The 16,029-nt window shown below is 46.7% G+C and overlaps 1 protein-coding gene across 1 annotated transcript; it reads left to right on the top strand.

The window, feature by feature from the left end:
* The first annotated feature begins 3,685 nt into the window (after positions 1-3,685).
* Positions 3,686-5,872, top strand: LOC125548617 (FCS-Like Zinc finger 8). Its single transcript, XM_048712182.2, has 3 exons — positions 3,686-3,949; positions 4,620-5,353; positions 5,442-5,872. Exons 2-3 carry the CDS (start codon positions 4,659-4,661, stop codon positions 5,560-5,562), a joined length of 816 nt encoding a protein of 271 aa, XP_048568139.1. The 5' UTR covers positions 3,686-3,949; positions 4,620-4,658; the 3' UTR covers positions 5,563-5,872.
* The last annotated feature ends 10,157 nt before the right edge of the window (positions 5,873-16,029 follow it).

The following is a 16,029-nucleotide window of genomic DNA, read 5'->3' as shown; positions in this document are numbered from 1 at the left end:
CAACGCCTTCCGAAGCTTCGGCTCTGCGACTTTGGGTGCTTTGATGCTTTTTCAGTCGGAGTTGGCGAAGAGGTCCGAGGACGCTTTGAAGACTGACCAGCTTGAGCAATCGCCTTTTCACGGGCGCTCGGTCGTTCTTGGTCGAGTTTGGACCGTCTCTCCCTGCGAGGAGGCGACTCGACTTCTTCTTCGTCACTTGGATCGTCGCTTTCTTCGTCCCCTCCACCGTCAGAATCCCATTCGCCACTGTCGTCGCCGCTCGCCTCTCCTTCCGGGTCTTGCTCTTGCTCTCCGTTGGGCATTTAATATATTTCAATAATGGCCTGAAAGAAATCAGGGAGAACAAAGTCAGTCGACTCAGTATAGGCAGCTGCGCGAGTGAATTCAGATTACAAACAAAAGCTCAGAATCGGACCTTCTCTGGTACAAGAGACTGGTCGAATGGAGGAACTCTCCTGGCTCCCCTGGGGTTGTCCTTGTTTCCGGTCATGCCCGACAGCCACTTCTCTAGTGTGTCGTCATCGACCTCCTCCGGGTGAATCCGAGTGGAGTCTTCAAGACCCGAATACATCCACATCGGATGGTCTCGGGCTTGAAGAAGCTGGATGCGCCGCTGAAGGAACACCTCCAAGAGATCCATACCGGTGACCCCGTCACGGATAAGCTGGACCACTCGCTCTACCAGCACCCTCACCTGCGCCTTCTCCTCCGGGAGCACCTTCAAAGGGGAAGGTTTCCTCACTCGATCCATGGTGAAAGGAGGGAGGCCAGTCGACTGCCCTGGCGTCGACTGGTCTTTGCAGTAAAACCAGGTCGACTGCCATCCGCGAACTGAGTCGGGAAGAATCATGGCCGGAAAGGAACTTTTCCCTCTCATCCGAACACCAAGACCCCCGCACATCTGGATCACTTGAGTCCTCTCGTCACTCAGATTGGCCTTTTTCACCGTCTGGGAGCGACAAGTGAAAATGTGCTTGAAAAGGCCCCAGTGAGGCCGACAACCCAAGAAATTCTCACACAAAGAAACGAAAGCGGCGAGATAAACGATTGTGTTGGGAGTGAAGTGGTGGAGTTGTGCCCCAAAGAAGTTCAGAAATCCCTGAAAGAAAGGGTGAGGAGGCAAGGAAAATCCACGGTCGACGTGGGTGGCAAGGAGAACGCGCTCACCCTCCCGAGGTTGCGACTTGGATTCCTTCCCCGGAAGCCGCGTCGATTCATAGGGGATCAGCCCTCCTTCGGCTAGGTCGTCGAGGTCTTCTTGGGTGATCATTGAGCGGATCCAGTCGCCCTGGATCCAGCCCTTCGGCAGGCCGGTTCGCAAGGAGGATCCGCCCCGACTGGTCGCCTTCCCCTTCGACCTCGCCGTCACCTTCTTTGCCCGCTCCAGAGCCGCCGTCTTCTCCTTACCCATCGTCGCCGGCAAGACGCGTACGGAGCGGTGGCGCTGGGGCGAGGGCGAGCGCGGCGAGGGGGCGTGAAGAAGAGAAGAGATAATGGGGACGCACTGTTCGAGAGACCCCGGTCCGACGCCTTATATGAGGCCGCTTCCGAGTGGCTGACTGGTAGGCCCAGGCGGCCCTGTCAAATCCCGTAACAATCGTGCGCGCGATACGTGGCGAAAAAGGTGGCGCGGGGATCGAGGCGGCTCCGCTCTATCCCAACCGATTACTGTGGCCTCCCCCGTCCCGCGCGCTTCCCAAAATTCGGATCCCGCGAAATCTGCGGGCAACAGAACAACTTGTCAGACCGAAGATCTCCTCCGCACCGTCACTCGGAGCCTTTCAAGTAAAGAAACTCACTCGACAAAAACTAAGAATGGATCAAGGCGACTGAAAAGGAAGTTGCTGTCATCACTCAGGTTCATTGATCCGAAACCAGATATGCTCGTGGCATGAAAAATGAGTCGGGGAAATTCTCAACTCCTTCCCCACTCAAACCTCGATCCATTCGGGGGCTAATGATGAAGCTATGTACCTAGGGTAGGGTCATGGACCTGTCCAAACTGCCCTACCCAAGGAAATCTCTAGAAGAAATCACTTTTCAATCGACTTGGAAGTGTTTCACTCGACAGACTCGGAGACACTCGACCAAGAAGCGATCACTCGACCAAGACCAAACCACTCGACAGCCAGGAGACCTAAAGGCACTCCGCACGCTAACGGTCGGTTATTAAGTAGCTTTTATGATCATCATATCACTTTATTAAGGGCGTTACCAGTAACACACGACCTTGATGTATTTAAAACCCTGCATAACTGAGGGCCGGAGGGGTCCGGCGAACTCTATATAAGCCACCCCCCTCCTCAGTGTAAAGGGTTCGCACCCATGTAATTCATACACGCATAATCCAGTCGACCGCCTCCGGGCTCTGAGACGTAGGGCTATTACTTCCTCCGAGAAGGGCCTAAACTCGTAAACCTCGCGTGCTTACAACTTCTCCATAGCTAAGATCTTGCCTCTCCATACCTACCCCCCTACATTACTGTCAGATTTAGAACCACCATAGAGCCTATTCTAAGTCCTTGTGGAGTGGGCACGGAGTTGTTCACCCTTTAATGGCGACTCATTCCTAGATCTTCACCTTCGTGATTTGCCTTCCTAAATCTTCACCTTCATGATTTGCCTGTAAAGTCGTTCGGTTATAAGCTGTTACATCATCATTTTATATTTTTCGTCGTTTCCTTTGTTCTTGTTGTAGGTTGTTGTCCTGTGTAATCATGTCCGGTTAATGTCATTGTTAAATCAAAGTCAAGCTGCTCGAGCCTTTTCTCTAAAAAAAATGCATATTTGCAATGTTGATATGGTCACGGGAGGTAAAATAGATGATGCACCCCAATGACACGTGCACAACTTTTCTCTAGGTATAAACAATCTGGATAGCTTTAAACTAACTGATCAATGGACCCTTAATTAAGAGCCCAGTTGTCCGGCACGTCTACATATTCTTGACGAGGTTTGAAATATGATTTTTAGACCGGGTCAAAAGATTTTCTTGTGTCATTTATGTCATACCAAACTATCCATACCGTTGTGCATATGTACTATAAATCTTTGTAGAGATTCTACTATAAACTACATACGGAGCAAAATGAATAAATCTACACTCTAAATGCATCTATATACTTCAATATGTGGTCCATAGTGAAATCTCTACAAAGATTTATATTTAGAAACGGAGAGAGTATAAACGAAGATGCTACAAAAAGTGACATTTTTACAAGGGTACATATAGTGATACATTATTTTTTTTGCAAATACAGTGATACACCCAATTAAAATCAACAAGAGATAATTCAAATAAAAACACTTTATTTTATTTTATTATTTCTTATTAAAGCAGGACCTAGAAGGTCCGGAAGCACTGGATAAAGTCATCTGAGAACATAACCGAAAGCATCTCCAATGTCATCGAAGTTAACCGATGAAGTAAACTGTCGACGTAGAATAAAATAAAAACCCAGCACCATTACGTCGCTAAACTTAGGCGTACCCGAGTTAATGTTCTCCAAAAAGTAGAAATAGTCACATGGAGCAGCACTGGAGTGCCTTCCAAGAAACACAAAAGAAAAAGGAAGAAAAAAACAAAAGGAGAAGAGAAAACAAAAATAGTAGGTACCACTGCACTACACTAGGAGAGAGGGAGAGAGGGAGAGAGAGAGGCGAGGAGCCCCGGAGAAGGCACCGCACCGCACCCGCCCGTTGCTTTTGCATGCTGCGTGTCCGCGCCGAGGACACTTGTCTTCTCCCCATAAACACACCAGCAAGCACGCCCGAGAAACCACATGGAAAGCACGGAGCGGCAGCGAGTCTAGACTAGAGCGAGAAGCAGAGTGCCCCGGAAGCCTCCCCCACCCCATTCCCCCCCTTTCTTCTCCCCGGCCCTTGTTAGTCCCGTCGCGCGAGGAGGGGCGCCGCCGCATCCCCGCCCGGCCGCCGAATCGACCGCGAGGTACGCACCCACCGTCCCACCCACTACTACTACTCTCCCTGAGTGGAAAAGATGCCGCCGCGCTTTCTAGATTTGTGTATGCTTGGCCCGGAAGTTTTTGCGGTTCTTGGTTAGTTTCCCAGTCCGGGCCTCAGATTGGACGGCTTTCGTTTACTGGTTGCTTGATTCCGCCGCGATTCGTGTCAGATGGTTTCTGGTCGGTGGTAATGCCGCCTTCGACCTTCCCTTTCGTGGCCGTCGCAGTGCCAGGTTATGGAGCTCGGAGTTTTATTGCTGCATTCCTGTAAATCCTTGTTGAAGCAGCCGTTGGGATTTGGGAGTAATAAGATTGGGGAGAGAAGAGCTTCTGCTGTTTATCCGTTTGGCTTGGTGTTCTTGTTTTCTTACCTTCACCATGTTCTTCAAGTGAGTGTAGTTTGCGGGGTTTTTTTTTCTGATTTGCAAGGATGAGATGTTTGTGCTTGGAGCCGGCAGGCAATTTGTTAGTTTTCATTAAAAAAAATCATGTACCCGGTTAATCAATCATCGTTCTTTTGTTCTCTTTGGTTGATTGATCCTTTGACCCATATGAGTAAAAGCAAAAGCTGAAATTTATCTGAACTTTTCTTTGCTCTCGTCACTCACTGCTGACTGATCTGATACTAAAAAACAAACCGCTTGACTGTTTCAGAGGCAACTTGCTAGTGCCTGTGCTCCTCAAGAGCAAGCCATGGACAACTGCGCCGATCAGAGCCTTGCGCAGAGGAGCATTGGATTCTTCAGGGTGCCTGGTCTCTTTGTGCGGCTGAGCAGCAAAGGCCTGAACGCAGTGGACCCTGATTCAGTCTGGAGCCCAACCTCTCCTCTGGATTTCAAGAACCTGCCGTCGTCAAACACTCTGGGCACCAATCTCAAGCCCACTGGACTGCTAGGCATCGAGGCTGATCTTCTGAAGCTCAGAACCGGCTCCCCGAGAGTCGGTCTCGGCCTTGTCGATGCCCTCACCGCCGACGAGGGCTCGTTGCACTTTGGCGGCAAGAACTCGTTCCTTGAATCCATCAAGCCATTTCTCGAGCTTGGGCTGCCAAAGGTGGCTGCCGATGATGCATCGTCGTGTCAGAAGACCGGTTCGGTTGGCCTTGGCGCCGCCATGAAGGAGAACACAGGCTTCGTTCAATGTGATTGTGAAGATGAAGAGTACACCTGCGTGATCGAGCACGGCCCGAATCCGAGGACGACGCACATCCTGAAAGGCCAGACGGTGGAGGTGCCCAACGGCGTGCGTTCCAAGAGGCCGATTTTCACCATCGAGCCCATCGAGGAGCCGTCATGGCCGTCGATGCCGGCTGCTGGTGCCGCCGCTTCTGGTTCGTGCTCCCACTGCAGGAAGCGGCTGCGAGAGGACACGGATACCTTCATGTATCTGTGAGCACTGAAACCATTTTTTGCTTCCATCTGATGTGATATGGTGTGTTGTTCAGTTGTTGAGTTTTGTGTTGGGTTTGGAATGCAGGGGCGAGGCGTTCTGCAGCAACGAGTGCAGGAAGTGCTGCATGGAGGAGGAGATAGACGAGGTGGAGGTGGAGCTCATGATGCTGGATTCCGGCGGCTCCTCTGCTGATCTGCATTGGTGAAGATTGCTTGATGTTGCTAGTGGTGGTGGCGAGGAGGCGTTGCCCACAAAGCGTCTGTTCTTTCTTTATTTTGGTTTGGAACTTGGTAGGACTCAGCAGCAGGGGAAGGGAGGGAGAAAAACGCTTCTCATTCTGGTTTTTGTATGAATGGAGGAGAGGTTTTGATTTAGCCAGTGTCTGCCATAGCGCAATGGCTGGACCATTTTCATGGGTATTGGGAGTATTCCTTTTTGGCTGCAAGACTGGTAGAAATACTCAGATATCGATGTGCCATAATATATTATAATCAATCAATTATATTACCCTCTTATATCTTTTTTAAAAATCCTGCAAGTTGTGGCCATCCGAGTTTGTTCCTGCAAGTTGTGCATCATAGAGAGCCATTGTTGCTCTCTGCTGCTCTCCTGAGGAAAAGGTAAAAGTGAAAACTACAGTACAGTATGATGCTCTGCTCTGGTGGGTAGTCAGAGGCACTAACTACAGTCGCAGTGCAATTATCACCAGCTTTGCCATTCATTGTGCTGTAGCCGTCGCAGCAGCAGGAGGGCCCTGTGTAAGCGAAGCTACAGTACCATGTTGCATCGACATAAGGACGGGCGCAGGTAGGCAAGCCTACAGTACGGGTGGTACAGGCAAAACGCCAAGGGTATCCAATGCGCCCGGAGAAAGGAGAATGGAGGACTCTTGACTTCAGCGTCAGCGTCATTCATCGCTTGCGACTTGAGCATATCAGCATCTGCAGGTGATACGGGAGCTTAGATGCTCCCGTGATACGAACTCCCTCGAACCGTTCGATCAGACAACCAACGGCCACAAACAGAGCTCCTGCAACTTTGCAGAAAAATGCTTCCAGAATCTGATATTTACGTGCAAGTCCAAAAGGATGGCTGTCACCCTTACATCTCTCATCCAATGGCTCACGAAAACCCGTATCATGATAGCACCTAAACTCTTGTATCACCTGATATTTTGTCATCAGGATCTTGAACAAGGATCACCAACTTCTTTTCCCAAGGGTCGTTTCAGTTTTCCTCCGGGTAGAGTTGGCTTTGCAAGTTTTGCCTAGACCGATAGCAGTTGTCTTTCCCGGTAGGCGCATGAATGCTAACTCCATTGTTCCGAATGTTACTATCACTTTGGGTGACTACAAGTTTCTGTCTTCTCCTACGGTTCTTGGTGACTCGGATATTGATCTTATTCTCGAAATGGATTGGCTTTCTAAGCACAAGGCTCAGCTTGATTGTGCAGCCAGGCAGATTCAATTGTCTCATTCGTCTGAGGATGTAATTGTCTTTGCCGCTCGTGATGATACCATCCGTCTGTTTTCTCTCAATGAGAAGGGTGAACTGGATGTCATCTCTCAAATTTCAGTCGTTTGTGAATATCAAGACGTCTTTTCAGAAGAGCTTCCAGGAATGCCTCCGCACCGGCCAGTTGAATTCGTCATCGATCTTGAGCCTGGCACGGAATCTGTTTGCAAACGTCCTTACAAGCTTGGACCGGAAGAGTTGAAGGAGCTGAAGAAGCAACTCGATATTCAAGAGCGAATGGGTCACATCCGACCTAGTTCTTCTCCGTGGGGTTGTGAAGTTCTTTTTGTGAAGAAGAAGGATGAAACGGACCGACTTTGTGTTGACTACCGTCCATTGAACAAGAAGACTATAAAGAACAAGTACCCACTTCTCAACATCAATGAGCTGTTTGAACAACTCAAAGGTGCTCAAGTATTCTCCAAGCTTGATCTCCGTATGGGCTATCACCATATTCGAATTCGTGAGCAAGATATTCCCAAGACGGCTTTCAGAACAAGCTATGGTTCATATGAATACACTGTCATGTCTTTTGGCCTCGTCAACGCTCCTCCGACTTTCTCTCGCATGATGAACTTCATCTTCAACGCCTACACAAATGACTTTGTCTTGGTCTACCTCGATGACATTCTGGTCTTTTCGAAGAACAAGGAAGATCATGCCAAGCACTTGCATTTGGTGCTCGATAAGCTCGGAGAACATCAGTCCTACGCCAAGTTCTCAAAATGCGAGTTTTGGCTCGATGAGGTTCTCTATCTTGGGCATATCATCTCTGCCAAGGGCATAGCGGTGAATCCTGAGAAGGTATTTGCAATTGTGAATTGGGAACCACCTCAGAACGTGAAGCAACTCCGCAGCTTCCTTGGTCTCGCAAGCTACTGCTGAAGGTTCGTTGAGAACTTCTCAAAGATCGCGAAGCCTCTTTCAAACCTTCTCCAGAAGCACGTGAAGTACGTTTGGTCTCCTGAATGTGACATTGCTTTCAACACCTTGAAAGAGAAATTAGTCACTGCTCCAGTTCTGACTCCTCCTGATGAATCCAAACCGTTCGAGGTCTTCTGCGATGCCTCTCTTCAAGGTCTTGGTGCAGTGTTGATGCAAGAGAAGAAAGTTGTGGCTTATACCTCTCGCCACTTGAAGCCCAACGAGAAGAACTACCACACTGTAGGATCGAAAGTATGTCTAGAGGGGGGTGATTAGACTACTTGACCAAATAAAAACTTAACCTTTTCCCAATTTTAGTTCTTGGCAGATTTTAGCTATTGTAGGACAAGTCAAGCAATCATCACACAATTCAAGCAAGCATGCAAAGAGTATATTGGCAGCGGAAAGTAAAGCATGCAACTTGCAAGAATGTAAAGGGAAGGGTTTGGAGAATTCAAACGCAATTGGAGACACGGATGTTTTTCCCGTGGTTCGGATAGGTGGTGCTATCCTACATCCACGTTGATGGAGACTTCAACCCACGAAGGGTAACGGTTGCGTGAGTCCACGGAGGGCTCCACCCATGAAGGGTAATGGTTGCGCGAGTCCACGAAGGGCTCCACCCACGAAGGGTCCACGAAGAAGCAACCACCCACGAAGGGTCCACGAAGAAGCAACCTTGTCTATCTCACCATGGCCATCGCCCACGAAGGACTTGCCTCACTAGCGGTAGATCTTCACGAAGTAGGCGATCTCCTTGCCCTTACAAACTCCTTGGTTCAACTCCACAATCTTGTCGGAGGCTCCCAAGTGACACCTAGCCAATCTAGGAGACACCACTCTCCAAGAAGTAACAAATGGTGTGTTGATGATGAACTCCTTGCTCTTGTGCTTCAAATGATAGTCTCCCCAACACTCAACTCTCTCTCATAGGATTTGGATCTGGTGGAAATAAGGTTTGAGTGGAAAGAAACTTGGGGAAGGCTAGAGATCAAGATTCATATGGTAGGAATGGAATATCTTGGTCTCAACACATGAGTAGGTGGTTCTCTCTCAGAACATATGAGTTGGAATTGTGTATGTGTTTTGATGGCTCTCTCCATGAATGAAGAGGAGGTGGAGGGGTATATATAGCCTCCACACAAAATCCAACCGTTACACACAGTTTTCCAATCTCGGTGGGACCGAATCAACAAACTCGGTCGGACCGAAAAGGTAAACCTAGTGACCGTTAGAGATTTTCGGTGGGACTGACATGCAACTCGGTAGGACCGATATGGTTAGGGTTTGGGCATAACGTAATCTCGGTGAAACCGATTACACAAACTCGGTGAGACCGAGTTTGGTAATAAGCTAACCAGAGAGTTGGTCAGGCAAACTCGGTGGGACCGATTTGTTCTTTCGGTGAGACCGAAAAGTTACAAAAGGGAAACACAGAGTTTACATTGCAATCTCGGTGGGACCGATTCGCTCTTTCGGTGAGACCGAAAAGTTACGAAAGGGAAACAGAGAGTTTGCAATCCCATCTCGGTGAGACCGAGATCCCTATCGGTAGAACCGAATTGCTAGGGTTTGGCAGTGGCTTATGACAAGTGAAACTCGGTGGCGCCGGATAGAAAGAATCGGTATGACCGAGTTTGGCTTAGGGTTTAGGTCATTTGTGGAAGTGGGAAAGTAGCTGAGGATTTTGGAGCATATCACTAAGCACATGAAGCAAGAGGCTCATTAAGCAACACCTCATCCCTCCTTGATAGTATTGGCTTTTCCTAAAGACTCAATGTGATCTTGGATCACTAAAATATAAAATGAAGAGTCTTGAGCTTTTGAGCTTGAGCCAATCCTTTGTCCTTAGCATTTTGAGGATTCCACTTTCACATCCATGCCATGCCAATCATTGAGCTTTCCTGAAATAGTCATCTTGGAATAGCATTAGCTCAATGAGCTATATGTTGTTATGAATTACCAAAACCACCTAGGGATAGTTGCACTTTCGATCTCCCCCTTTTTGGTAATTGATGACAACATATAGATCAAAGCTTCGACAAATGATAATAAGTATGAAATATATCGTCGCTTTGAGAAGTATGTGACAAGTAAGAGCTCCCCCTAAATTTATGCATATTTAAAATTTGCTTTGGACTGCAAATGCACAAAGAGTTAGAGTCATGGGTTACTCTTTCATGTCACATACATCTTGATGGAGCGCTTAAAATGATAAGAATGAAATACATGCACTCATCACCAAGAATAGTGAATGATCACATAAGATAGATAAGATGATAATATTAAGCAAACATTAAGTGTAGCTTATGATCAAACACATGATCATCAATGTCTCACGAGCAATGACATAGTATCTCACACAAAAGCAAACAAGTTCGGAAAACCACCAAATAAAACAAGAGAGAATAAAAGCAACAGTCTCTCTCGAAGCCTATGATCTATACATTTTCTCCCCCTTTGGCAACAAGTTACCAAAAAGTTTCTAGAAAATGCATAGTGCTAAGTCGACACTCAGACTTGATCTTCAGGTGGTGGTGGAGTCCGGAGCACTCCAAGGACGAAGCCTTCTGTAGACGTGGTCGGAGTCGAGGCTGAAGTGGACGCTGGAGCTGGTGGAACTGAGGCTGTAGCTGGTGCAGACGTGGTGGCTCTGGGGTCAACAACTAGCACTGCAGATGACCTCGGACCTCGTGGCACTCTGGCAAAGGCATCAGTTGTAGTCTTGCCTCTCCTCTCCTGCATGTCATCCTGGAGCTGCTCCACTGCAGTCTGAATCTCTATCACTTTGACATCCAAGTCATAGAACTTTTGTTCCATGATCCTCTCTAAGCTTGCCTGGTTCTGAGTTAGGGTGGCTAGTTCTTGCTCAATCCTCAGTGTGGATGCAATCAAGTAACCAAGCTGTTCTTGTTTGGTTTTCAAGAAATACTCAGATGCCTCCTCTTGAGTTGGCATCTTGGCAGCTTTCTCCTTCCTTGCCTTCTCCTTCTTTGCTTGTGCTTGTGCAGATGATGGTTCATTCTCATTCATGACAACTTGATTATCTTCAAAATCTGGACGGATGGGCAGGTGTTCCTTGTCCAATAAGTATATGCCTGTGCCCATCTTGAAGTTGATTAACTCTCGAATTTGTGGGGCATATCCACAGCTCCTCTTCTGATCAGCTGTTGTCCTCTTAATGGTCTCTACCATAAGGCTCATCACTTTGAACTTCTGTGGCACATCAAATATATGAAGCAAATTGATCGCATGGCCTCTGATCATCTTGTGATCACCTGACTTGGGCAACAAGGTGTGCCTAAGGATCCAGTTGATAGTTGGCAGCCCTGACAGAAGATAATGCACTGAGCCAAACTTGAAAGTATCAAGTGCTTCATTTGGAATTTCCTTGTACATGTTGGACATAGAGTTGTGGTCCATCTTCTTCTTGGCATATACATCCAAGTCATCTTCCTGCTCTTCTGGGGCATTGATCAGCTGAGCCCATTCAGCAACTGTAGATTGGTACCTCGTACCTTCAGACATCCAAGTTATCCTACCATCTAGATAGAAGTGTGCCGTGGAGTAGAATTGCATAATAAGTTCCTCGTTCCACTTTGTGAGCTTCTGCCCAACAAAGTCTGCTACTCCACAAGCATTGAAGCTGTCTTGCACTCCAGGATAGTGCTCTTCATTGTCCTTGATGTACTCCCAATCAACCCATCTCATGTCACAAACTATGGGTTTCTTGTCCAACAAAAATGTCTCATAGAAGTCCTGCTGTTCCTTAGTGTGAAACCTGTAATCAACAACAGTTCTTCTCCTTGAAGCATACGGATCTGCTTCTCTCCACTTCCTCAGCCCTGAGTCTCTTCTGAGCTTCATGTCCTCAGCCACAGGATGAGCATCATTGTGGTCTGGGATCTTGGGCTTGACCTTTCTCAGAACATGCTCTTCATCATCTTCTTCAGCAGCTTCAGGCACTGGGGCCTTGTTCTTTTCAGTTGCAGGTATGCTCCTCGTATTTCTCTTTGGAGCTGTCTTGACCTTTGATGCAGCCTTGGGTGCTTCCTTGGGCTTAGATGCAGTAGCCCCTGATTTGATAGCATCACCCATTAGCTTGGGTGCCTTAGGTGCTGGTGCAGCAACCTCTTCTTCTTCCTCTTCTTCCATGATGGAAGCCTTTCCAATCACTCTGGCTACGGTCTTCTTGACCCTTTCCTTCCTTTTCTTTCCTTCAGCAGCAACTGGCTCTATGGTTGCAGGCTTTTCAGGAATCTGAGTTGAGGCTCTGGCCTTTGGCATAGGCTGCCTACCTGCTGGCCTTTTGAGTTTCAATCCTGGCTTTGTGCCTTGAGCTGAGCCATGTTCCTTCTCGAGCACTACTCTCTTTGAAGTTGCTTCCTCTTCTGCCACATAGTCCTCATCCTCTGATTCTGAGGTTCTCTTCTTCCTTTGTCTTGTGGCAGCTTTTGGCAGATTGCTAGGGGTGCTCCTGCCGCCTTCATCTAAAGAACTTGAGGGACTAGTGCCCTCACTCATATGCACTGGCTGTTCTGACATGTTCTGGCTATCACTTTGGTCTGACATGATGAACAAGCTGACTGCTGACCCTGTGAATAGTTTATAGATGAGGTAGAGTGGATGAGCATCACAAAATGCAGAGATTTTTTGCAAAAGAATGATTCAAAATCTTAGTTTTAGTTTCCCACTGAAAGCATCTCGGATCTACCGATTTCTAAACTCGGTGATACCGAAGCAGTTTTGGCACCTAAACTAGTGAACTCGGTCAGACCGAGTCACAGTTCGGTGGCACCGAGACTGCTAGGGTTTCACAGAGTTCCAAAATCGGTCACACCGATAAGTAATTCTCGGTCAGACCGAGTCTCACTTGTGCAATGGCATAAGCCAAATCGGTGGGACCGAGTTTTTCAACTCGGTGGGTCCGAGATGGTTTCGGCGGAAACCTAACCCTAAAATTTTCGAATTAAACCTAATCTACGAGTTCATTGACTGGATAGAAGTTTAACAAACGTGGCAAGAATCATGATGATCACAATGTGCTAAGAATCGGATTGGGAAATAGCACAAAGATCGAGTCCATACCCTAGTTCGGCGGAGACTCGCTACGGCGGCAACGGCGGGGTTGAATTTCCGTTGACGGCGACGGAGACCAGTGACTGGAGGCGGCTGGCGGTGAGGAGACGATCCGGAGACCAAGTTGGCAGAGCAGGCTATTGCGCGGGCGAAGGGGTTCGGAGAAATTTCCAAATTTTTGCCCGTGACTATATATAGCCCGACCCTGTCGGTGTGACCGAGTGGAACAACTCGGTGGCACCGAGATGCAAAACTGTATACAATTGTTGCAACTCGGTGTGACCGAATGGTTCAAATCGGTTGCACCGAGATCGAAAACCTAGATCAACTTAATGATCTCGGTAGGACCGAAAGTGGGGTATCGGTCAAACCGAGAATCATAAAGAGGTTTTGGAAGTTTAAGTCTATGACGAATCGGGGACTCCGAGCGCTCCTCACACAGAGTGGTTTGAATCTGACTTAATCAAATTTTGTGATGTAGCATGAATAGAGTTTGAGACGAGAAAAGCATAGGTAGCTAAAGGAGGTTCTTAGGCATTCTTGTCCATCCACTTGGCAAAAGGAAATAAAACCAAACAATCAAAACAACAAGTGGATGTCCTCGAATGAGTAAAATATGCAACCAGCATGCTCACACAATAAGATGGCAAATGAAATATGTGACAAGGCATGCACAACCAATTCTAGCATCTATCAAGCAATTTGCGATGACAAGGTCATCTATATATGAGTATATTGACTTAGGAGTCAAGTGATAACACTTGATCATAGGTCATACTCATCGTTTAAGCTCAAGTGGGGTTACCACTTTTACATAAAGCATTGTTGTGTTCACATCTTTAGAGTTGCTTTAGCTCAAGTCTTAGAGTAAAGCTCCCCCTAGATGTGATATCCCCCCTTAGAGGGATGAACTAACCTTGGGTTTTGTCGATGATGACTTCATGTAGATGTTGAAGATGTGGATGCTCAATGTTGATGTAGATTACTTGGAGCTATCCATTTGAGTGAATTGCACTTTCAATACCTACATGGGTTAGTCCCACAAGGAACAAACAAGGATATCCATAGACATAGAGTGATGCACAAACAAGATGATGTCCATGAAAACTTTTAGGTTACCTTGTCCCTTGTCTTACCAACAAGAGGGTTTGTGACTCCTTGAACTAGTGCAAGATGTGGAAGTTGATTGCACTTGTTCTTGCCAAAATGATAAGAGTGAAGTATGTTGGCGGAGTCACCCTCAAGAACTCTCTAGTTCTTCTTCTTTTGGATCCACACCATCTTGATGGGAATCCTTGGAGTTGTAGTCGTACTTGATGAAGTGGAACTTGAAGTAGTCTTGGGAATCCACTTGACTAAGGTCTTAGGAGCTTCTTCAAATGCATCAATTTCCTCTTGAAGCTTGTCCTTGCCTTTTTGCTTGTAGTCTTGTGGTGGAAGATCATCTTGAGCTTGTGTCCCCTTGAAAGAAGTATCATACTTCTCTTGTTGAGGAACAAACTTTGTCTTGGGGTATTGATCTTCTTCCCACTCAACTCCATTGGCATTGAATTTTCGTTCAAAACCAACACCTTGATTCTTCCGGTGCATTACTTGCTTGCGCACAATTTCCTCGAATTGCTTACTCCCGGCAAGGCTTTTGTACACTCCTTTCTCTATAATTCCCTTCAATAAGCTATTTTCTTGCTCAAGTGTAACTTGGCTAAGAGAATCATTAGTGGAATCAAGAGAACTACTAGAAGCAACAATATTGGATTTAGCATGATCATTGTTACTACTAGAGGAAGAATCTTTCTTGTTCTTGTTACTAGACTTGACTTGAGGCATGTAAGTGGATAAGAGTAAACGCTTGGCAATGTAAGAAGAACTTTTCTTGCGGAGATCATCATTGATTGCTTTTAAGAACTCATGCTCTTGCTCAAGATTGAGCTTTTCAAAGCGTAATTTCTCATGAGCTCTTAAAAGTTCTCTATGATCTTCGAAGATAGTTTCATGAGCTAACTTAAGAGTGTTTAGTTCTTTAGTTAGAGCCTCAATCTTCTCCTTATCATTGTCATTCGTTTTATCTTGATTAGCATGATTAATTGATGTTTCATCATAGTATTCATCACTAGAGTTGTCAACAAGCAAATCATCACCTAACAAGTCATCTTCATCACTATTGAAATCAACATACTCGGGGTGTGTTACCTTAGGACCTTTGGCCATGAAGCATCTTCCAATTCCTTCATTTGGTGAGTCAAATATGTCGTAGGAGTTGGTTGACACAAGTGCTAGACCGGCAACACCTTCATCTTGAGTATCTTCGGAGTCGGAGTGATAACTTCTCTCGGAGTGGCTGTCGGAGTCGGAGCCGGATACCCATTCACCAACATGAGCTTGATGTCTTCGTTTTGTGTAGCTCCTTGATGATTTTTCCTTCCTTTCCGAATCCTTGCTTCTCCGTGAGTATCTTCATTCATAACGATCATCTCTACTCCTTCTCTCTCTTGGTGGTGATTCTTTGCTTCTTCTTTTTGGAGAATCTTCTCTTCTCTTGTAGGGAGCCGTACACTCATTGGAATAGTGTCCGGGTCTTCCACAACTGTAGCAGTTTCGCTCTCGACTAGAAGATCTTTTGTCATTGTAGGACCTTGACTTGAAGCTTCTATCTTTGCTTCTACTCTTGTAGAACTTGTTGAAGTTCTTCACCATTAAGCTCAATTCTTCATTGAAGTTTTGTTTCTCACTTGATGATGTAGGGGCTTCACATGAGGCTTTGTAGGCACCACTTGATTTGTTGTGAAGTTCCTCTTTATCCTTAAGTGACATCTCATGAGCAACAATTCTTCCAATCACCTCCGTTGGCTTGAGATCTTTGTAATTGGGCATTATTTGGATCAATGTGCACACGGTATCATATTTTCCATCCAAGGCTCTTAGAATCTTCTTGATGATGAATCTATCGGTCATCTCTTCACTTCCTAAGCCGGCAATCTCATTTGTGATGAGAGCAAGCCTAGAGTACATTTCAGCGACACCTTCACCATCCTTTATTTTGAACTTGTCAAGTTGACTTTGAAGCACATCCAACTTGGATTCCTTGACGGAGTCGGTACCTTCGTGCATATCAATCAAAGTGTCCCAAATTTCCTTTGCATTCTCAAGACGGCTG

The sequence above is a fragment of the Triticum urartu genome, chromosome 3A (assembly GCF_056163025.1).
Source record: "Triticum urartu cultivar PI428250 chromosome 3A, HENAU_Tu73, whole genome shotgun sequence".
NCBI lineage: Eukaryota > Viridiplantae > Streptophyta > Magnoliopsida > Poales > Poaceae > Triticum > Triticum urartu.
This window is presented reverse-complemented; position numbering and strand designations above follow the sequence as displayed.